The sequence below is a fragment of the Toxorhynchites rutilus genome, chromosome 1, assembly GCF_029784135.1.
Source record: "Toxorhynchites rutilus septentrionalis strain SRP chromosome 1, ASM2978413v1, whole genome shotgun sequence".
NCBI classification, from domain to species: Eukaryota; Metazoa; Arthropoda; class Insecta; order Diptera; family Culicidae; genus Toxorhynchites; species Toxorhynchites rutilus.
In genome coordinates, this window is record NC_073744.1 from 53,827,282 (window position 1) to 53,850,872 (window position 23,591).

Here is a 23,591-nt window from a genome sequence, read left to right on the forward strand (position 1 = left end):
GACAAAAAAAATCGACGTTTTATACCATTTTAAGACATTTAGCAACAAATTTTTTTTTCGAAAACCCGATTTCCTTTACTTCCCTTATTGGGTGATTTTTCGATTTTCAAAAAACTCAAACTTTTACCGCTTTGCGCCACTTCCCCTTAAGTGCCATTGAACTGAAATTTGGCATAGGGTGTTTTTTCGAGGTGGTAAACATTTTGTATAGGGAAACTTTTTGAAATTTTAGGGTCGATTTTTTCCCATACATTCATTGGCACTCTAGTGTACAGTTTTATACAGGACGAAAACCACCTGGAAGAAATGCACTCCAGAAAAGCTCAAAATGGCTGTGAGGGAGCGTTGGATTGCGGAAAACTTGGTATTTCTGAAACAACTCAGAGGAAAAGGCCCATATTAGTAGGTTATTCAATGGCTTTACATGTTTTACGATTTTTTATTCTACACTTTACGAGTGAGGAGTCTGATAAATTCGCCAACAATTGCAGAGTATTGGACAGCAGCATCCAGCACGGTTTCAACCGAGCAATAAAAAACAACATAACCACAACAGATCAGCCTGTCAAAAATCATAGAATTCGACAAACATTTCGAGATTGTCAAACGAAAGCACCGGAATCCTTTGCTTTATAATGCCTTCAGCGACCTTTTTTCTTGTTTCGACTTCAGGGTACATGAATGGTGAGCAATTCTTAGAATGACTTCAACACTTATGCTTGCGGCGGTACCCCCAGAATATAAATCCAAGAAGGTGAAAAAACGGATGTAAATTATTGCTTGGTTCACAATTAATTTCTTGTATATTTTCATGTTTCAAGTCCTCTTCTTCCCAAAAAGTTCCATGTGGTAGGTGGATGGCCTCGTATTATATTTCTACACCCAAACTAGCGTTGGCAGAAAATATGTCATCTTTGGCAGAAATGATGCCATTTAGTGTGCTGAAGAGTCAAATGCGCAAATAAAGAGCTGTTTTAAAAACATAAAAATGGTTTGTAGGTATGCGTGCAGACATCTCTTTCTGTTTTCTTTTTACATTTCATTTGGGATTGTGCCAAGAAAAAAGTCCATACGACGTCAATGGGGATCGAACCAAGGCCGGCTGGAATGCAAAGCTTTTTTACACGACCACTCTATCCACATGGCTAATGATGCTTCAGCAGTTGTTTAGCAAATACGTGATAATATTGCACTTGATTATAAAATGAAGTTGGGAAGTGTTTTCTAAGAGTAAAAAAGGAGCGCATGAAGGAGAACAATATCTATCTCGGTCTAGGCCGTGTATGTGGCAATGTAAAGCCAGCGCTACACGATGCTACGATCACCCTCGAATGCTGGACGCTCGATGATTCGACTGACGAGCTACGAACCTCCAATGTCGAGTGACGAATATTCGCGTTGGAAGGTAATCCGTTCGTTGTGGATTACCTTCCAACGCGAGTGACACGAGTCAAAGGATTTTTGTCATTCGTTGATTCGACACTCGATGACATTCGACACACCGCTACACGATTCGTCCGAATCTATCTTTGACAGATTGGTTTGTTTACAAGTTTTAGGTAAAGGAACTGTGAAATTGATTCTCAAAGTTCAAAATATTCGGCGAAATATTGCATTCTAATATTGTTGATTTGAAGCATTTTTAATTTAGAGCCCGATATCAGTACAATTGCTACGGCAGCAATTTGAATACTCGCATCGTCATTCAGTTTCCTAACGTTTTTGATGGTAAATAAAAACAATAAACCAAATACTCGCCGATTGTTTGGCCCGATTGCTTTGAATCGAACATACACTTCACCGTGTAGCAGCACATTCGTCACAACATTCGACGATTCATCGAGTCAAATGTTTGAGTCCAACATTCGAGTGAAACGTTGGACGAATCGTGTAGCGCCCGCATAAGCGGAAAGCTTATTTGTCTTTTGTTTCGCTCGCTCGTATCAATCTTATATTGCTGTTCCATGTATATTATACAAATGCTTACCAGTATTTGTGAGTCATGACATTTTCTGTTATGTTATGTCTCATTTAATGTCATAAATCGGGATGACAAAACATGAGCTAAAAATCAATTTAAGGTGTAGGTGCCGAGAATCAATCAGCACACATGTCATCGAGCCTTAATCCATATCGATAGATTGCATGATAAAATCATTTTCGACCATAACAACCACTACCACTCACAAAACACTATACACCCCCGCATGGATGATACCTACAATTCTCTGCGGGGCAGCTATTTTTTATGTATTTTTAGCCGGCTTATGAATCACTAAGAGGTTGGGCTAGCGATGCAGTTAACGCTTCTTTACAGGGAAAAACTCCAAACGTCAAAAAATATTTAAGAATTTCCAATTAAATTTGTATACAAATAAGCAAAATTCGTTCGCTGTAAAAATAATCGTTAACGGTGAAACTATTTCGTAAAAACGATCACAAAAATAATCAAATGGGCCGAATATCAATTTGCGAATCGGTTCTGAATCGCAGGAAGAAAAACCATTCCTGAAGCGGATGGTCACTTGAAAGGTGGGTCACCTCTGACAATGATAATGAGACGCTCAGGTGCCGTAGTGCGACTCTAAGATTACCGAAACGGAATCGACAAAATCAAAATTGAGCGTATTAGAATTGTTATTGTGTCACAGTATCAGGACCATTACCACCATTTCTAATTTCAGCCGCCTGTCTTGCATTTTCACCTTTTTCTCGAAAACGAAAAACTGATTATTTATTTCTTTTTAAGTGTGAGGTTACATTTCAACGAGCATAAATCTAATGTTGTGGTCTAAATAGCTGCGCGTCCACTTACTAAGTTCAATTCTAATACTCTCATGCATTGGTTGGTCTTTTACAAGGCTAGATGCGAATGAATAGTTGAAGTTGATCATATCTTTTCATTATTTATTCAGCAAGCATATTTAGGGTACAAATTTGAAAACTAAAAAAGACGGGATGGTAATGCGGAGACATAACCGGAGAATCGTTGGACTACATCAAGGGCTGTCAATTTAAAAAAAAAACTAATCGAATTTCCGAGTATTTTTTCTGTATCTCATAACAAAATCATATCTTCAACGCTCCCAAAAACATCATTCCTAAAGAAATAATTCACAAATTATACTATGCAGCACCTTTCGCGAAACAGCAACAGAAAATCCGAAATCGATTGTCCTGGCGGGAACTATAGCAATCGCAATGAAACGAATTTTGCACTTTCATTTTTCAACCGAAGAAAACAGTCTGCAAAATTCCTTGATCTCCTCCGACTTGTGATGTGTTGTACTTCAACGCCACTTTTAAACCGGAGACAATGCACGAATTCGTGAAAATTGAATGATCGATCGGAAGATAAGCCCAAAAACACTCTTAAATTCACACGACACTCCCCTGGCAAACAAATTCCAAAAATCAATTTGTTTTGTTTTTATAATTTCGGAAATTAATTTGGCAAGCATCGAGCTGTTACATTGTGGCTCGTTAGCTGCTGCATTTTACATTTTACAACTACTCAATTGAATGAGCAACTGGGAGAGCTCAGATTGCTTGTGTCAATCGAGCAATCGGAACTCGGAAAATTCATTGTATTAACTTATTAGGGAGTGCCTAAATCAATCGATGCAAATATCTCGTAAATACTTCAGCAAACGATTGAGAAATCAGCGCTTCAAAATTTGATAATGTTTGCGATGCGGCACATTTTTCGTTTTTAGATTTGTACCCCAATATGTTTCCGAAAGAGTTTTAACTCAAAATCAAAATACAAAAAAAAAGAATTATGATTCGTCAACCAAATTGAATTTCCTATGAAAATTAGGACAAATTCTACAACATGAAATATAAATCAGGATGCCCCAAAAGTAAGCGGACCAAATGTACCGCTTTTTCGATCATTTTGTATCGTCCCGTCCTTTTAACAATTTGTACCGTAATTTGAGTACAGAGAAAAAAATATTTGTAATATTGTCCATTTGTACCACGATTTATTTGAAAAGCCATGCTTCATACTATGATTACTTTCATCAGAAGTTAGTGAGTGGCCATTCGAAAAATGGTTGGCCTTCTTGGAAGAGATGATGTATCTGACACTAAAGTGACTGTTGAATTCGATGGATGTATTAAAATTATTAACATAATAGGGAAGAAGTAGGAACTAGTGTGATGCATCTGGTTATCAAAAATACAGAGGCAGCGTTTTTGATGCAGGACATCGGAATTATTCTATTCAATTCGCATGTTTTCCACTTCGTCTGGAGAGGGGGTAGAATGGCCTGTGTAATATCACTGTGTTTGTCTTGAGATACCATTTTCAATCACTTTAATAATTTCGTCGGATGAACATCGGGGCTTCGTCATCCACGCCTTTTTCCTGTATGTTGCGTAACAGAGAGACTCCAGTCTACATTATAACATTTCCCGCTCAGAATCCTCTATTCTCAAAGCAATTCTAACGTGGTTATTTTGTGAGATCGTCACAAGAAGCTCAATTGGACGGCATATGAATTTAAGAACACCCCTAAAATGTGGAACGAGTAAGAGTTTCAACTGAGCAGTCGCCGAGATTTAGTTTCAACCAATATCTACATGTGTGCAAATATGTTGTTGCTTCGTTTTGGTTTAAAGTTCCATCTTTACAAATCAATTAACTCAATTATTGAATGGACGTGATTATGCCAGTCGCAAAAGGCATCGGGATTATGAGAGACTGACGTTTTAATAAGTTATAAACCGGCAGGGTTAATTTGTAATATCTCCTCTCTCCGCAGTTTCATTACGAACGAACGCTGCATTTGCATTTCGAGCGAGCGATGTACGCATCCTATACTCGTTCCGCAGTATAGAAAGCATGGATAGGTATGCACAAAAATGCACAGAACAAATGTATGGTAGTATGGGTATGCTTCCAATTTTTGTTTATTTAAACCAGAAGTTTTCAAACAGTGCTCCGCTGAGTACTTTGTACTCCGCAATGCTATCGCAAGTGCTCCCATATGAGAACCAACTTTGGAATATTTTTTTCGTTGGATTTAAGAGCTGTTCCCAGCTGTTAAATCAAAAGGTTTTGTTTTTGCTTTCGTCGATAACTTTGAACATGTAATTTGCAGGATTTGTTCTAGTTTTAAAATACAATTCTATTGATTGAAAAAAGCGAGTACCGCAAACAATTTTCAGAAAAATATTTCCGAATTTTGTTGTTAGATTTATATCCAATTGTTTTTAAAATCAGTACTGGTGCTAAGGCCACAAAATGTTATGCATTGTGGAAAAAAATTCTTAAGCGTTAATTTGGAAACTTTTCAGCGGCAAATTCCAAAATGTAGCTTCGGGGCGGAATTGACCAATCTATGTTTTTTTTATGATTTTCTAGTGTCATATACACAAAAATGTATAGAAAATCAATTATTTTTCACCTACGGTCATTTAAATGATAATTCAAAGGTTTGAGGATACAAACACTTGATTTAATCCAGCTGAAGCTGTGAATAATGCCTTTCCATAACTAGATTTAAACACTAATCTGCAGGTCATCTGGAGACCATTCGGGTTGTCCTGATGTGACCAAAAACCCTTAAAATGATCACCAATAAACTAGGTTTGACAAACCAAAACGTTCGATATGTCGCATGATATGTTTCGGTTCTGCCCATTTGGGGTGCTTTTTCGTAAAATAGTTTTTTCTCACTTGTTTGAATAGTAATTTCTAGTATTTGATTACTTATTCAACTCAGAAGTGAATTAATATGTTAAGCGTCTATAAGTATTGCTTTGATGTGTTGAAAATATTTTTCTTTACCATAGTTTAAAATTGAAACGAAAATGCTATTCAGAAAAATATTATTTTCATACAATTTAATGAGTGACTCGTTGAGAGCCATTAACAAAAAGAACCTTCAGATGAATATTGAGCACGTCAGATTGAAAAATGTTAAATTTGAATTGAATAATACCTCTGAAAATTTATGTTTGTGTTCAGTAATACGTTTGATCAATTTCACCCCGGTGATCAATTTATCCCAGGATGACGGTACTCCATCAAATGTTTTGGCTTCAAAAAGTGTTTCGTCGAGAAAAAGACCTGAAAACCCCTGATTCAAACGATTTACGAATGGGAGAACCGTAATGTATAGCATACTAATTTTTAGAAAATTTCCAACCCGATTGGTATGCAAATCATCAACATCTCATTGAAACAAAAATAGTTATTAGCGCTAAACCTATTCCATGAAAACGTGACATGTTTTCTGATTCGGCACTCTTACAGAAAAAACATAGTCCTATGTCAAAACTAGTTGATTCAAGTAAAATCTAAAATATAGATCACGATTACGTTACGTTCTATTTGATAATTTTAATCTGGAATGTGAGGAATGGAATATGATAAAATTGTTTTTTTTTCATAACTTCATAATTCGCAAAGTGTTTTCAGTATCTAAACATTCCTTCATAGTAGAGAACACAGCAGGTTCATCTAAGAATGTTTGATTGATTGCTTTAATCCAGTCAATAAAATACTTCAAAAATATAATGCCTGCTCCTTTTTCACTCCTAAACTAATTAGTCAGCCTATCCAGAAGGTGACAACATGTCCTGCTAAATCAGAACAGATGGTATTCCTACCTGAACACAATCCTCTATTTTCCCAAACGAAATATGAGTGGGTAGTTACAACCTACAAGCGTCACAATTATTCGTCCAAAATATATCTTTTTCACAAATCCATTCGTTCGAATCAGAACGACTCGAATCTGTCCGATTCGGAATTGCTCGAATGGAATTTAAAATATTGACCTCTCGTGTAAAATCATATTTCCGTTCTAGGCAGCAATCAAACAAACCCGAATGGATAGAATACTGACAGTGATTGAAGCTATCAAGATGTAAAATAGACTCTCTGTAAGGGTGGAATTACATTCTTGAACCGCAAGGGATTTAGTTTCAACCAATATCTACATATTCCGATCGATTACAGGATTAACTTCAACTAATACCTTAACGAAATGATAAACCCAATTGTATTCATGGCAAGGAATATTTTTTTATAATACTAGCCCTGTCGGAAATGCCGTAAATCATAGCGAAAACAAATGAATCTCCTCGTTGAATTGTATTGTATTGTAATATGCTATATGAGACACAGCAATAAATTGTTCATAGCACGGAGATAGTATTTATATCATCGATCTTTGAAAAATTCACCAGTCTTCAAGCCAACTGGGAAATTAAATGGCACACATGATTGCTTTGAAGTGCGATTAATCCAAAATGCAGACACTTATACCATAAAATTGATTCTTCTCAATGCCAGAGTAATAGCTTATAATAGCACAAGGCGCTCACCTGAAAACGCTCCAGCATGATATGCAATAGATCACCCATGCCAAGTGCAGTGTTGAGAAGTTCAGCAAATTGTCCTGATGATTTATTTCCGGAATGTAAAGCATCAGGAACGTGTCGTCGGCTCCATTGGGATTCATCGCCCCATCACGTACCCCGCTCACACATATTTCTCCCAGCATCAGGGCAGATTCGGAAGCCCGGATCTTTCGAGCGACAACGGACCATCCCGGTGCGCACAATCTCGGTGAAAACATTCCCCGTAGGGCCTACCTACACACCTCGGCACCGAGACACGTTTTTAAGTATTGATGATGAATTGCGAAAATGGACGGAAACGTTCTTCGGTTGCTGCTGTCTCGGGCTGTTCGCAATGGTCGATGTTCGTACCTTGTAGAATGCCACCATTAGCTCCCAAACTCGACGAGGGCGACCCGGAAGACTAGACTGAAATGCTCCTTTCTTCTGACGGTTATCTTCCCTGTTTTCCCTTCCACCACTCCAATGAGACAAACGTGTCTGCGGTAATCGCTGTTGAAGGAATACTCCGAAAGGGTGGGAGTCTACAGAGCAGATTACAAAATGCTTCTACGAAAAGATTTTCAATGGCAAGCAGAAGCGACCGATGCAAAAGGATAACGAGCAGCCAGGATAACACTGATAGCTTTGCCTGTTTTGTGATTTATGCAATCTTTCTTCCCCACCTCCGGTTGCCACTTTTCTTCCTCAACAACGGAGTTGACGACTTTAGTCCGGGCCATTATTCACTGTTTATTGTTGTCAGTGCTGATGCCACCGATCCGTTTGCTCGAATCTCTCGCATCCCTCATGGAAAACATTGCTTCCCAAATTTATAATATAATTACACCTAAACGTTTGTTTTCTGTTTTCTCTCCCCACTTCCACTCGCCACAGCTGTTCATGCCACCCTGGACTCCCGAGATGCCCCGCTACCGTTTCGAGGTGCTCGAGGAGCAACCGCTCGGTACCATCCTGACGACGATGCAAGCAACAGATGCAGATTCCACCGTCGCCGAGTACCGAATGACAGATAACAGCTATTTCGAGATAAACAACACAACAGGTAAGAACCTCTCAGTGTGGGCTTTGGGGTATTCAAAGAACCAATCGACCACCGACGACCACCGCCCCGCCCCACTTTAATGGTGGTCAGAGCTCTCGGATAAAGCAGACCAGAGCGAGGTGTGATTTACGGCATAACAGGGCCGAAGGTTGCACTCAGATGATCCACCGGCCGGAAGACCTTCTCTCCAACAATGGGAAACATTTCCCAAGCCGATTATTTACGTGTTTGTGGGCTTTGCGTTTTGTTGCTTGGCGACATCATGTTGGTGGCGCTTATTGGCTGGGGATTAGGTTAAAGTGTGTAAGCTCAAGGAACAGTTTCTTTTTCTCTCTTCATTTATAACCATCAACCGAGTGTAGACATTACATCGATATTCTAAGAAATTTGAGGGTTGAGGCTTTTGTTTTAGTATTTTGTCTCTGTGAATAGATGGCAGCAAGCAAGCGCTCTTCAAAGTTCGATTGAATGTTCTTCGAACGAGTTCCAAAGAACTGAATGAATTGCTCCTTTCTAATAATTCAGCCATTGCCAAACCAATACAGTGGTTCGCATGTTTCCGTGCAATGTGGTAGTTTTGTTCCTTATTCCTAAATATTAGACCCGTTTTTTTTTGACGTAGGACTACGTCTTTCATTTCTATACCGGGGTGTAAAATCAAAGTTTCGGAAACGAAAGCGTTACGCCGGAGACCGAGATTTTGAGTGTTAATAGCTCCTAAACAACTAAACGAAATGGTATGATAAACACTTCATTCGAAAGATAAAATGTCTACGCGTTCTATACTTGTTACTTTCTGATCCAAAAACTTGTTTCAATAGTCTTAAATTTGCTTTCAAAACAGGCTATTGAAATCGCCAATCGGTATATAAGCGAGCGCCGCTCGGAAATCCACTCAGTTCTAATTGAACATTGGAGCATGTTGTCGCTGTTGTGGTGAAGCTCTTCATTTATCATGAAAGCGCGGATGAACGGTGTCACCAAGAGCATGTTTGTGCACCTTAGGCCAGAAGGGAATCCATCAGGAGGAGAGTGATGCCACAAACGGTTCCCCGGGAAGATCTCGAAGCAGCCGCTACTCACACACACACACACACACACATACACGTGCGGAAAATAATCTGCCAATTCCTCTGGGAATTTAAAAATACATTCATGTGAAAGAGTTTATTTGAATGTTTTCTATCCATGTAACACTGTGACCAAATACATTTGGTTTTGTGATTTTTCAATCAATCGCAATTGACAGGACAGCTTCTGAAGATTATTCTTCTCCATCAGTAGGATATTTCCGTATCCAATATTGTATGCGCCCGCAATCGATTATTGCTCAGTCGCCGAAAGTTCCGAGCTCAGAGAGTTCATTCCCCTCTAGTTTGCCTTCCAAATTGCCATCGTAAACCACGCCTTCTCTCGATTCAATCACGCACAAAAAGCATACTTAAGCGATATTCTAGCGGTGAGACGCATTCATTTTTCGTGAGGACATCGACAAGACAACATCGTTGCTGAGGGTGCTGGACGGCGAAGGATCGTGATCTGCCCTGATACGCAAGCAGTTTGTTTGAAACTGTGAGGGAGCACAGAGAAGCCGATCTTTCAGGAGAAGAGAAGGTGGCCATCGAAACAGCCGCTACACATACACATACACGCACGGAATTCTTTCCGTTTGGATGCGATTCAGCATCGAGAAAGATCCGGAAAATAATCTGCCAGTTCCTCTGGGAATTTAAAAATACATTCATGTGAAAGAGTTTATTTGAATGTTTTCTATCCATGTAACACTGTGACCAAATACATTTGGTTTTGTGATTTTTCAATCAATCGTAATTAACAGGATAGCTTCTGAAGATTATTCTTCCCCATCAGTAGGATATTTCCGTATCCAATATTGGATGCATAAAACCTTGTGCCTCCAACGTAACGCTCTCGTTTTCGAAGTTCTCCAAATATTCATTCATTCAGAATGAATTCAGATTCAACTTCAAACAAATGATCTCTAAATCAACGATAGTCCTACGTCACCCTTGCGGTTATACCATAGATATAACCCACTTCCTGTTTTTTCATTAAGGTGAACATTTCCATTTTAGGGTGATCCAAAAAATATTGTTTTCCTCTTTTTTTTTTTTTTTTCCAAAAATGACTTTTTTTTCATATCATAACCTTTGAACTACATGAGCGATTCAGATAATCGACACATCGAATTGAAGCCAATCAGCTGGTCTTTTTAGAAAAATTCTACAGTTGCAGAAAATTTGAATTTTGTTAATATTTATTTTATTTGTTTTCATAGTTTTTATGGGCTCGGGACCAAAGGCGCTATATTTTTTATATTTTTCTTGAAAGCTGAGGTTTTTTTACATAGTATATACAAAAATTGAAGATGTGCTATTTTTCATTCTTAAGTTATGATTTTTCGAATTTGACCGAAGGTTCAAAAATCTATTCTTCCCCTTTATCCCATAAATTACTTTTTTTCAAAAATTCATAACTTTTGAACTACTGTACCGATTCAGATGATTGACATACCAAAGCCATTAGCTAGAATTTGAAATATCATGCAATTCCCCGTATGTGTATTCGCCAATTGTTCCGCAAGGGTAGCTAGGCCGAGCGCGATAGTACCAGTGCACCAGTCGGTGGACATCAAGACAACAACAGGCAGTTGCAGCGAGTGGCGAGTGGCAAACGCATTCGCAAAACGGCATCAGGTAGCAGAAGAAAAATGTTTGTTCTTTATACAAACTGCTTTGTAGGCAAATTCAGAACAAGGCGGCATCGAGGGCGTTCGAAATGTTTTTTTTTTCCAAAACCACGAGTACAAAGTTTTCTAAATTGGAACCATTCCATAAAACACGGCGCTTATCAGGGCCATTAAACCTTTCAAAACAGAGTTTACGAAATACAGTTCAATGCATTCCAAAATAATATCCAAAATAATAATAAAACACAAATTGATTTTTTATAATTTGTTTTCCAGGATATGATGAGTATGAGAATTTGGCAGTTGTTCTGAGCTTATTGATGGTTGGGGAATTTCCCGATTATTCAATATTCACCAATTCTTAAATTGCTTCCAGATTGAAAGTACAGTAATTTACATTTAGTTCGACATTTAGCTAATTGGACGGTCATGTAATGCGATATATTTAGTTGGACATTTTTGTAAACATAGAGTGCAAGGTCCAAATTATGACCCCACATTGAAAGTCGACACTGTACCACTGTCATCGCAAATGTTCAATTACAGGTTAAAATCGCCTCCAATGCGACACTGAGTGATGCTTCGGCACGTCGCATTAAATGTAATTTACTGTACAACATGTCACTAGCTGGATGGGAAGAAATTTTCCAACTGTGAAAGCTGTGGCGAGTGGCAAACGCAATCGCTAAACAGGAAAGTTTAGCCGAACAAGATGGGGATATCGAGTGATAAAAAAACAATAAACTCTTTAGATTAAAGTTGATTTTGTGATCCTGAAAAGGACCCTTTTAAGCCTGCATGTGAATCCAACGAGCGAAAAAATCGTAATGAATGTATTTTTTTGCCATCGCTCCCTTTTAACGCTCATTCGTTCGTCTCGTTGGACTCGCCCCATTGGCTGAGTCTGCCGATTTGTCTCTATCCTGTGAGCGTGTACCGCTAGAGTACAAAACGCGCGGACCCCGAAAAAATATATCATTTTCTTTCAACCCGTTAACCAGTGTGGTTGTATGGCATCGTCTCACATCGCATCGCATCACATCAACAAAGCAACACAAGCAGCAACGTGGACGTGTGGACGTGACAAAGGAGGACAAGTTACGAGAAAGGCAAAGTCCCACTCGAACCGTGCAGGTTTGCAGTTCCCTGTTGTCACAGTCACTGATTGCTCCGAGTGGCGGACAAAAAGGCATCGGTTCCGCTTGAGGGTTTTGTCATCAGGAATAATATCATGCTTAGGTTTCGTTCAGAACTCGACTGTTCTTCGTTTATTCAATTCACATAGTTTTATCAATTCTTACATTATTGTTTCTTTATCCTAAGTTAGTAAGAGAAATAAGCATAAACATAAACATAGAAGTTTGGTTTGTTTGGTGCGCGCTTGTTGTGTTTATTCGAGTATACACGCACGGTCGTAAAGTGGGTCAGTTTATTATGCTCGCGTATGGTCGTAAAGTATGTGCTGCGCGCTGCGCTGCAATTATGCGTCAGTATGATTGAAAAATAATCAACATGACTCACAGTCATTGTTCCGCCTTAATCAGTATGTCGATTGAAGCAGAATAATGTTAGTAAGCACATGTCTAGGAAATAAACTGATTTCGTTGTATAGTGTTTAAGCGTAAAAGTCCAACAAAGTCATAAAGTCATAAATGGTAGTCGGATGACTCATGCGTATGCTACATCCGCAAGGGAAACTAGGCCGAACGGATTGGTGCCGGACACCAGTATACCTAACAGCGGTTATAGAGTTTCGGCCGCCGGAGTGCTCGAGTTGGCTTGCAAAGCTGCTCACTACAATAAGAAAACCCGCCTACAGAACATACCACATTCGGTTCGGTGGCAACAACTAGTTTCAGCGAGTGGCAAACGCAATCGCAGAACGGCAGCAGGTAGACGAAGGAAAAAGTTAATTTATACAGACTGCTTTGGTGGCAAAACCAGCCACCGTAAAACACGGCGCTTTTCAGGGCCATTAAACCTTTCAAAGAAGAGTTATTAAAAGTTTTTCACAATACCAATGCATTCTAAAGTGACATAATATGACATATAATATGAACTGAATTATTTTGTTTATGCTTGTTTTTGAACTTATTGGTGGTTGGGGTCTTTTAAATTGATCATTCAGTTTTCACAAACACATGCATGGTTTCCGAATTAAAAGTGGCTTCAAATTACAACACATTGTATGCAGGATGGCATTAACGAATTTTCTCTCGGTAACAAGAACTGCTTTCTTTGGTTGATAACTGATATTGAAAATTGACTGACGTTACATCTGCATTGTATAGAAACATAACTAAGGAGCAATATGGAGCTATGCATTTCCTGCTGCTCTGTTCTTATTTTAAAGGCCTTCAATCTGAAGGTCATCCGTCCCTGTATTTACTGTTGGTTTTTCAGAACGCTTCTAGCTCGTCTATTTCTCGACAGATCGTAGAGTTCGTCTCCAAAACCTCAGTTCTTTTTCATTTTTATTTACTTTGTTTGCAGAGACTACAAATCTTACAATTCATTCGTCTTCGAAACCACAGTTTAAGGTACGGTAATGTGCTCAATAGTGAAATATATGATAGTGAATGAGCTGATGACCACCTATGCATTCACAGCCATCATTTTGATTGTACGATATGTGCATACGCCAAAAGATGCCCGGCGTTGAACATTTAATAAGTACAAAGCCTTCAGAAAAAAATCAAAAATTAACTATAAGACAGTGAGAAAAAAATGAGGAAGTTTGTAAAAAAAACGCAAAAACACAACACCAAAGGTTCTTTTCAGAACTCCCAACATGTTCATAAAGAGTAAACAGTAAACTAATCCATATTTCAGGTAGATAGGTAGATATTCACGTAGGAGAAGAAAATAAAACAATATATTTAATATATATATTTAGAAAAAGCTGTCCCCTTTGTATAGTCCTACGTCACTCCGGTTATGTCCCCGACATTACCCATCCGTCTTTTATCCTTAAAATTTATATTAAACTAGATTGTTTAGATCAATTAAATTGAAGCTCTCTAACCGCTCTACAATTTGTTCTTTGATACCAAACTTCTATCCTGCCTAATTTGGCTGCAATATAAACAATTCCTGGGGAAAATTCAAGCAAAATCTTCAAAAATCACGATTTTTACCCTACTATACATATAATAGTCACTCAAATTTTACCTTAACGTTGAAAGGTTACATTTCTCCTTAAAATAAGTCATATTTGAATTATAAAAAAAAAATATTTTTTTCATACTTTAGCCAATATTGTATATACCGTTCTGAATCATATTTCGGACACTTTGTTCTAATATCTTGAAATGTTTAATGCACTGATGATATAACTATCAAATTAATATCACAAGTGCTTCTTTAGAGTAATCCCTTGGTTTCACTATCATTTCACATGAGAACTACATTTGAATTATAACATAATTGGCAGAAATCTTACAACACTACTCATTATCGTTTGTGTTTGACGTTTCCTTAGCGTGAGCACGTAGAATTTACCCGTTCATAAATATTTAAATTTCTCCCGTATTTCATCAGTTCTCATCATCGATAACAGTTTACTGTAATTGCTTGGTAAGTGTTTCGCAGTTGACTTCAATATATAATCAAGTGTAATGTAATTTTCGTCCAAAAAAATACAACATTAAGTGTCCGAAATTTGAATTCAATCTGTCCGAAATTTGATTTAGTGTCCGAAGTTTGATTCTTATTCGCTTCATTTGAAAAGCATTTTATTCGATGAATTTTTTATGTTTTCAATCAAGTAGGTACCAAAGTAGAAAACTTAAAAGTATATTGAACTAATTTATTAAAAATTTCAACCAAATAATACCTGTGCATAAAGTTTAGATCCCTTTTCTGCATCATATGCCTTAGGCGTCCGAAATATGATTCAAAACGGTAATCGAGTCCGACCTGTATTCAAATTTTTCACCTCGATCTTGAAAAAGGTAACAAAAGAGATTTCTTGTAGCATCAATGTCGATTTCCGTAGTTGAAGCTCTATCACCTAATACCCATATTGTAGGGATTGTCTATCATTGCCTGCACCCAAAGTTAATTTTTAGCACATGTTATGGCATCCCGATTTATTACATTAAATGAGCCGAAAAATAAAAGAAAATGTTCTACTTCCCAATACGTGTATATTAGGGTGCCAATGAAAATGGTCATCTCTAATTTCTAAAAGTTACCTCATAAAAAATGTTCACCGCCTCGAAAAAACACCCTATACCAAATATCGGACTTAAGAGAGAGTGGCGCTAAGTGGCGAAAGTTTGAGTTTTTTGAAAATAGAAAAATCACCCAAGGGGGGAGTAAAGAAAATCGGGGTTTTCAAAAAAAAAAAGTTGATGCCGAATGTCTTAAAATTGCATGAAACATCGAGATCTAGTGCTATCTCGAATTTTTTTTTGTCGAAAATCGACACTCTGGGACTTTTTTACGGAATGCGAAACGAAACGTATGGTTTTGGGTACCAATAAAAATAGTTATCTCGATTTTTCATTCGGAACTTGGTGCGAAATGTTGATTTGCACGATAATATACCCTTTGCAAAATAATAGCTCATTCGAACATCATTTATTAGTGTCACAGACGTAAAAATTTGAGTTTTTTGAAAAATGAAAGATCACCGAAAATCGGGGTTTTAAAAAAAATTGTTGATGCCAAATGTCTTAAAATTGCATTACTCGTCGAGATTTACTGTTATCTCGAAAAAAACAGTAGAAAAAAATTGCGCTTGCTCGTTTTTCCCTCTGAAAAGTCGATTTTTAACAAAAAAAAAATTTTTTGAGATAACAGTAAATCTCGATGTGTCATGCAATTTTAAGACATTTGGCATCAATTTTTTTTTTTAACACCGATTTCCGGTGATTTTTCGGTTTTCAAAAAACTCATATTTTCACGTCTTCAACACTAATTAATGAAGTTCGAATGAGCTAATATTTTGCAAAGGGTATATTATCGTGCAATCAACATTTCGTACCAAGTTCCGAATGAAAAATTGAGATAACTATTTTTATTGGTACCCAAAACCATACGTTTTTATTTTTGATAATTTTTTTTCGAGATGACTAGATCTCATCTTATGCAATTTTGAGACATTTGGCATCAAAATGTCTCACCCCGATTTCCTTCTGTTTTCTGTTTTCAGCCAACGCTAGTTTGGGTGTGGTCTTCAGAGCGCTCATCGCCAAACCGAAAGTCAAAACAATACTATATACAACATCCGCTCGACAGTTATTTTCACCCAAAGGGGTGTAAGTCATTACCAGCCAATTGGGAGGTAAATCGCGGCAAAAAATAGAGATCATCTAAGAACCATGGGGGGTTGGTTTAAAACCACCACATGTCAAAAAGTGTCAAAAACAGGGACATCCGATTTGGCCTCTGTTTTCTTCCTTTTCAACATTTATAAGTCACACTGACCAGTAGAAAACATAGATAAGAGTTTTAGTATACATTTTAATGCCTAAGTCGTTAAAAAACTGTAATTTTATGTGATGAATGGCCTTTACAATTTAGGGCGTCGAGTCAGCTCCACCGTCCCCTATACACTGATTTATTTACGCGGCTGTATAGTGTTATTGTTGACTACATTTTCGGCAGTAACTAATCGGTACTACATTAGGAAGAAAAAAACCTGGTTATGGCGGGACGCAGCGATCTTTTCTACGCGATTTCTTCAAAATAACACTTTTTTTTCGCGCGGACGCATCAATCGCGTATTTACTCCTTCAGACACAGAATTTTAGAAAATAAAACTACCCATGTTGCACAGAAACTGTATATCATTCAAAATTGGAAAAAAGTGGTGTGTTATTATATTTTTTGATTGATGATTTCCTATCGATACCAGAGGCTGTTATCCAAAAACTCCATTTGAAGCCAAATGGCGGTAATCGTTAAGCCACCTCTCTAAATCGGAACCAACAAAAACAAACAAGCAAGATCGAAATCGAAACGGTCATCTATTATCTCATTCGAATTCTGTTTGACAGAAACACGACGGGCTGCCAATACGTGGCACCAGATGCAGTTGACCTAACTCGCAAATTAGTTGCAGAAGTTGGTGGCGAATTGCAAATGACAGTTGGGTATTTGCTGTAGCGCTCATTACTAGAATCGGTGTCAGATACTATTAGAGCGTAACATTTCTGTTTTTAATATTGCAGCTGCCACTGTCAGCATTTCAAACGCAAAACAGTATGATCATAAGCCGAAGCTGGTCTGGGTTTACTGGGGCGAAAGTGACGCTTTGGGTCGAGGTGTTAATTCGTGGAAATTGTTTCGAGCGGTGTGCGCGGACTGCCTCCCTCTTGTGTTGTGTATGAACGTTGATCCAATTGTTGACAGGTTAGCTTTGGGGATTCAATACGAGTCCGGAGCCGGGTTGTTTGCTGCAAACGATGCGGATAGGCTATGAATAATTGGGCCGAAGTAATTATGCTTTTGGGCATTGAATAATGAGGCATGGTTTTGATTGTTGTTTGACCTTTCGGTTCAATTTTCGCTTCCCATTTTATCGGGATCGAGAAGCGCTCATCCGGACTGGCAACAGGATATGTGGAAGGTGTTCGCTCCAGTGGTACCAATTAGCGAGATCCACTTATAATTACCGCAGACCCAAACAAGCGCTATCCGTTCCCTGAATAATATTCTAAAAAGCTGTGGCGTGGAACTCAATGTGGATGTGGATAGTGACATCTATTTTCATTTGATTTGTACCTCATATCTAGTTGTAGAATTATTCACAATGGGAAGGGGTGTTTGCCAGGGAGGTATTATGTGGTCATCGAGTGCGCTTCGCGATTACATTAACCCCAGCCAGCAATGGATCTGGGTGACGCCTCGAGCGCCATTAAATAGATTATCATCATTTGTGATGCCGGGATACAGCCAATCGGAAATGGGTCGATTTTAGAAACCAAGCGATGTTGATATTCTGATGTATTAGGGAAGCCATTATTTGTGATCCGATGTTGAGTTTCACAAATTTACACTCTAAATTAATAATTTTCACTAGTTCATGTTTCCATGGATTACATTAGATTAAATCCATTGTAACGCACATTTGCAGGTTTAATCCGAAGTAAAGCACGCATCGATTACGAGCAGGTCACCGCCATCAAGTTCAAGGTGACCGTCGTCGACACGGGCATCCCACAGCTGTCTTCCACCGCTGAAGTGACCGTTGACATTGTCAACGTGAACGACAACGACCCTGCGTTTGAGGATTCTGAGTACGAAATGACGATACTGGAGAATGCCCCCGTCGGAACGGTCGTCGGTTCGGTGAGCGCCCTGGATGCTGACGCGGGACTGTACGGCCAGATAACCTACTCCATTGTCGGTGATCACAGTGCCAGCTTCGCCATCGATCCGGACAGCGGTGTGATCACGGTGCGGAACAGTTCTGCCCTGGACCGGGAACAGGAGTCGGAGATTGGACTTACGGCGATTGCTGCCGATCGGGCCCCCGAAAGGACGCGTCGCTCGACCACTGCACCGGTCACCATCAAGGTGTTGGACGAGAACGATAACGAGCCGATTTTCTCGCAGAAAATTTATCACGCCACGGTAGCGGAAAACGCGGCACTCAATCCTCCGGCGGCAATTTTGCAGGTAATTTGATTTCGATCGCTTAGCCCTATATAAGTTCGATGTGTGTTTTTTCAATGGTTATCATTGGATGGGTATGCATATGTGTCGCTTCGCTGGGATTCTCTAATGCAAACAGCAATTTATAATGGAAAAACAACAAATGTCCACTTCCCGTGCCTATCTCCTCTCAACAGGTCAGTGCAGTCGACCCGGATGAGGGCGCGGCGGGCGATGTGAAATATAGCATCATTGGCAGCGATATTGAAAACACATTCCGACTGGATGCGAACTCTGGAATTCTATATCCGGGCGTTAGTCTGCTGGGATTGAACGGTGAGTGTGTTATTTCTTTCTTTGCATAGCTTTATTCACCATCAGTGCTTGGGAATATCTGTTTCGCATCAATCTTTTCAGCTAAATTTCCGACATTCGATCATTATACCATTGCATTCGGGAAACCGAAAATGAACCAACACCAAACCTCACAATCACAGCAAGTCACTCACAGTTGATTCATCCAGTTTCGTTCATTCTCTTTTTCATTCTGCTCTGCGTTCACGGAATGTGAGCGAAAGGAAATATCCCTAGTTATGTCATTCATTGATATTAATCTGAGACGAGACATGACAATAGGAAAATAATTGACAAAGATAAAAAAATATAGGAGGTTGTGTCCAAGACTCGACCGCATTGTTGACGTAGAACTACGCTGTAGTTTAATTCAAGTCGCTTGTATATAACTGCGAATATTATATTATAATGCTACAAAATTTTAGAAATAACCATTCTACCAGTTTGGTCGCCCTGAAATATTTTTTTTCTTGTAGAATCATTTGACGATTTTTGTTTGATGATCCATTCTTGCCCTCTAAGAACAAAACATGTTCGAGATAAGCGCAGTTTTCATCCTTAGTGGAGAAAGTTTTGCTATTGGCAAGTGAAACTAAATCACATACAAAATTCCAGAACGGCATTTACTTCCCTGGTGACTAAATAAACGAATCAAACTCTTGCTGTTAATCTCAACAACCTCGAAAAGAGTAGCACTGCTTCATTATGATCAAGATTAGCGCAAATGCAATTCTAGTTGGGGGGAGTTTTGCAACAGGCACACGAACCCAAATAAATTTCTAACTTATTATAACTTATTGAATAACTTGGTATTCCCAAATAATTTTTTGGTGCGCAACCTTAACACCTGCTTCACCATAGCGTCAGTTCAATGCATTGATACAATATCAAAGGCACCAACGAAGCCTTTATAATGAAGGAAAACAAACAATGTCAACTGCTTGGTAAAAGGCTGAATATTTGCCTCAGCAGAAATTCATTACTAATACTCCTTGTCGCAACGTTCGAATCGACATGGTCACCCGCAACAGGGTAATACGTTAAAACGTACGCACGTACACACACAAAAATATCCATATATCGATGGCTTGAAGCAATTCAATATACACACACTTATCTCCGTTCTGCGCTTTTCTCAACAGAAGCCCTTTTTGTTAATATTGTCGGTCTAGATCAGCCTAGCTGTTATCCTTTGCGGAGAGAGTTTTGCTACCGTCATGCGAAACCAAATCACAGGCAAAATTCCAGAAGATTATTTTCTTGATGAGCTGACGATAGCCTAGCTTGATGATTCCCCACATAATTGTGTAGCTCAGAACCTTAATGCAATGGAGTCAGTTTGATGCAATTATTGCAATGCGAGAGAAATCAGCGAGTCAGTATTTGGTCGCGTCCACAGCTCAATCTGAAAATAAGACACGTGAGACTTCGGTGGCTTTGGTGTCCTCACGAAGAATGAAAGTTTTCCTCAGCGAGATCCACTGTATTTCCCTTCGTTATTCTTCTTTTCCTTTGTTCACGGATACTTTAAGTCTTACGATTTCCCCTTCGTTGCTCGTCCTTAATTTGCTCGTTATTGACAGCTCTGTTCGGGAAAGCACACAAATGGACAGAACAGATGTATGGGAAAATGGAAACGCTTATAGTTTTCATGAATTTTAACCATTTATACACCATGGGATTGTAATGTGTAGCATATGAAACAAATCTTAGGGAATTTCCGATTCGTTTGGTATGTAAATCGCCAAAATCCGTTCGCGGCAAAAATAGTTATTAACGTTAACTTTATTTCATAAAAACGTGACCTGTTTTCTGATTTGGCACCCTTAATGAAAGACGTAGTTCTACGTCAATATACAAAAAAAGTAGGAGGGTCTGAGCTCAAGGGCACGGACGGAAGTTTGACGTAGGACTATGATCAGAACACTTGGTTATTTTAAAAGTAATTCTTTTCATTGTTCAGAAATTTGTTAGTTTAACTCTTTTGATACTCCAAATAGTAGCCCTGAAAAGGGCCGTTTATTGTGTGTACTCATAACCTTCAAACGGTTTGTAACGAACAAAGAAAGACTATAAGCTTATAAGTTCAACTGTCTAACTGAAAATGATTAATGAATATCAGTGGGACACATAACAGGGTGGAATGGTACATGAAGTATATGTGAATGGGTAAACAAAAAATTATACCGTCTATACCAGTTCTACTGCTCAATCTATCATAAAAGAAATTGAGTCATTGAGAATTATGAATATGAGTCATGAAGATTATTAATATTTAATTTCGTTTCATTTTTGTGATGCGATGTAATGCCGATCTAAATAAGTCCTCACATTATAATCGCTGCCATCCTCCTAACTATTGAACGATCACTGTATGGGTGACATTTTTCTCGTTGCTTTGATGAAATCTTGCATGAAATTTGAATGATGCATAAAATCTTGCATCTGATTACTTTAACATCCTGATGATTTGTTAGATAGAACGAGTTATTGCAATTTTGTGTTACATACAACACTAATGGAAACGAAGTTGGAAGAGAGAATGCATGATACATGATTTACCATCGCATCCGTTCGCAAAACATACCTCTTTTATTTGTCAAATTGCTTACTTGTTTTATTATTTTCACTATTGATGTCTCAGGCGAAAAAAAATCTGGATAAAATTGCCGTCTAATGGTATATATTTTAACATATATCCTAAGAACGATTCTGCGTAATATGCATTTCGTATATTCACTCAATAAACTAAGCATATTCACTTGATAAACCTTAAATTTTTCGTAGAGTGACCCCCCTCCCCCATATAGAAATCAAAGACGTAGTCCCACGTCAATAGGATTTCCAACATTTTCACAGCGTTGCCAAATATATTAAAACAACAGTTGCATTCACATTTCAATTTAGCGATAATTTTTATAATGGATTCTTTGTATATTTTCGTTTCTTTTACGTCCGGTGTTCATTTCTACCCTTCCTCTTTTCGGGATTCTTTTGCCATCTAGCATAGCATAATAGCAGCGACCTAGCAGAGAAGAGCATACAATTATTTTCCAACCGTAAAGCAGTTAGCGATAAAACTAGAATCAAATAACAAATAACAACCAAGGCAGCAGAAAAAGTATTTAAAATCATGTTGGAACCTGAATAAACCATACATACCTACAAAAAACCTGAATAAAGGCTATGTTATAATTTGGGAATGTATTTTTTATCAATATTTTAGTACTGTTAGTATATGAACTATATCAAAGTTAAATTATAAGCCCTTACTTCCGTATACTTACCACGATGAAAACGAAATGAAGTGTATCCGCGATGACAACGATACGGTGTCGATATCTGGATACGAAATAAGTTTTTAACAAGTCTTACTACTCGGCTCGAAGGCACTTTTAAATTACTAAAACCAGAATGTAAATTTTTACTTGGCGTTATTTATTTACTTGAAGCACGTCTTTCTTACCCTAACTTTACCTGTTTTCTATAAACTTTCCGATGTTCTCACTAAAACTTATCATTATAATATAAAATTATCTTCAGATACAATTTTTGTACGAGATTATTTTTCCAAATGAAGAGAGCAAAGTTTTCCAGTCACATTGAGCACGAATTCGATACGGAGAAGTTAATTTTCATTCATAATTTCTATTTGAAAAGTGTTCACCCATCATTTTCTCTAACTCGTAAAACGAAATTGAATGGCGTGTCGTTCATTTCGTTTTCATCGTGAAGTGTAAACGGTAAGGCCCGTAATCTATTGATAAATAAAATGAACTTTGAATTTAATTCATGTATTTCAACATATCATACTCCTACTATCAAATCTACGTTTTTGAGTTTTCTTTATCTCTTCGGGTTTAATTTTATTTGCATACCAAAATAACAGGAAAATACTTATTATTTAAAATATGTAATATCGCATTGGAAAATTAATACAAAAAAATGGTGAAGCTCAGAAAATACATGATACGAAGAACACATGTTTTTCATGGGAAAATAATCTGGCAACCTTCACATCTCGCTTCCCTGTTATCTAGCACTTGGTCGAAAAAAATGCAGAAAGAAGAGTAAGAAGCTAGTTGTCACGTCTTGTATTAGATATTAAGGTGAAGGTGGAAGCTAGCCATTGTAGTAGTATAGGTAAACCCACGTGTAAAAATGGGGTAATAGTGTTTGTGAGAGAAGAGCAAAGAACACGTAAATAGATCAATTCACTTATCAGACTGTGTGGCGCTTCATTGACACGAGTCTTTGAATACATTTGAAAAAAAAATAACAATTCAATACTAAAGTAAAATGTATGAACGGTATGTTCCGATGAACAATTGCAAATATAAATATATATAGAAGGTACATATGAAGTAATTGGGGCTCTTTTGGTATTAACAAGTTCTTCGGCATAGTAACTCGATGTTGATAATTCCTTAATATTTTCCTTCGTTGATCGTACTGTTTTCACATATTCAAGTTGGAGAGCCTTAACCCTTCTCTTCGTTGGCC

At 38.0% G+C, this 23,591-nt stretch overlaps 1 protein-coding gene across 11 annotated transcripts in view; it reads left to right on the forward strand.

The window, feature by feature from the left end:
• Nucleotides 1–23,591, forward strand: part of LOC129766800 (cadherin-87A) — a 722,345-nt gene that overhangs the window by 666,003 nt on the left and 32,751 nt on the right. For all 11 annotated transcript variants that reach the window (XM_055767405.1, XM_055767415.1, XM_055767419.1 and 8 more), the window contains 3 exons: nt 8,254–8,422; nt 18,214–18,758; nt 18,932–19,070. In XM_055767405.1, coding sequence (XP_055623380.1) covers nt 8,254–8,422; nt 18,214–18,758; nt 18,932–19,070 — 853 coding nt within the window. The remainder of the gene's footprint in view (nt 1–8,253; nt 8,423–18,213; nt 18,759–18,931; nt 19,071–23,591) is intronic.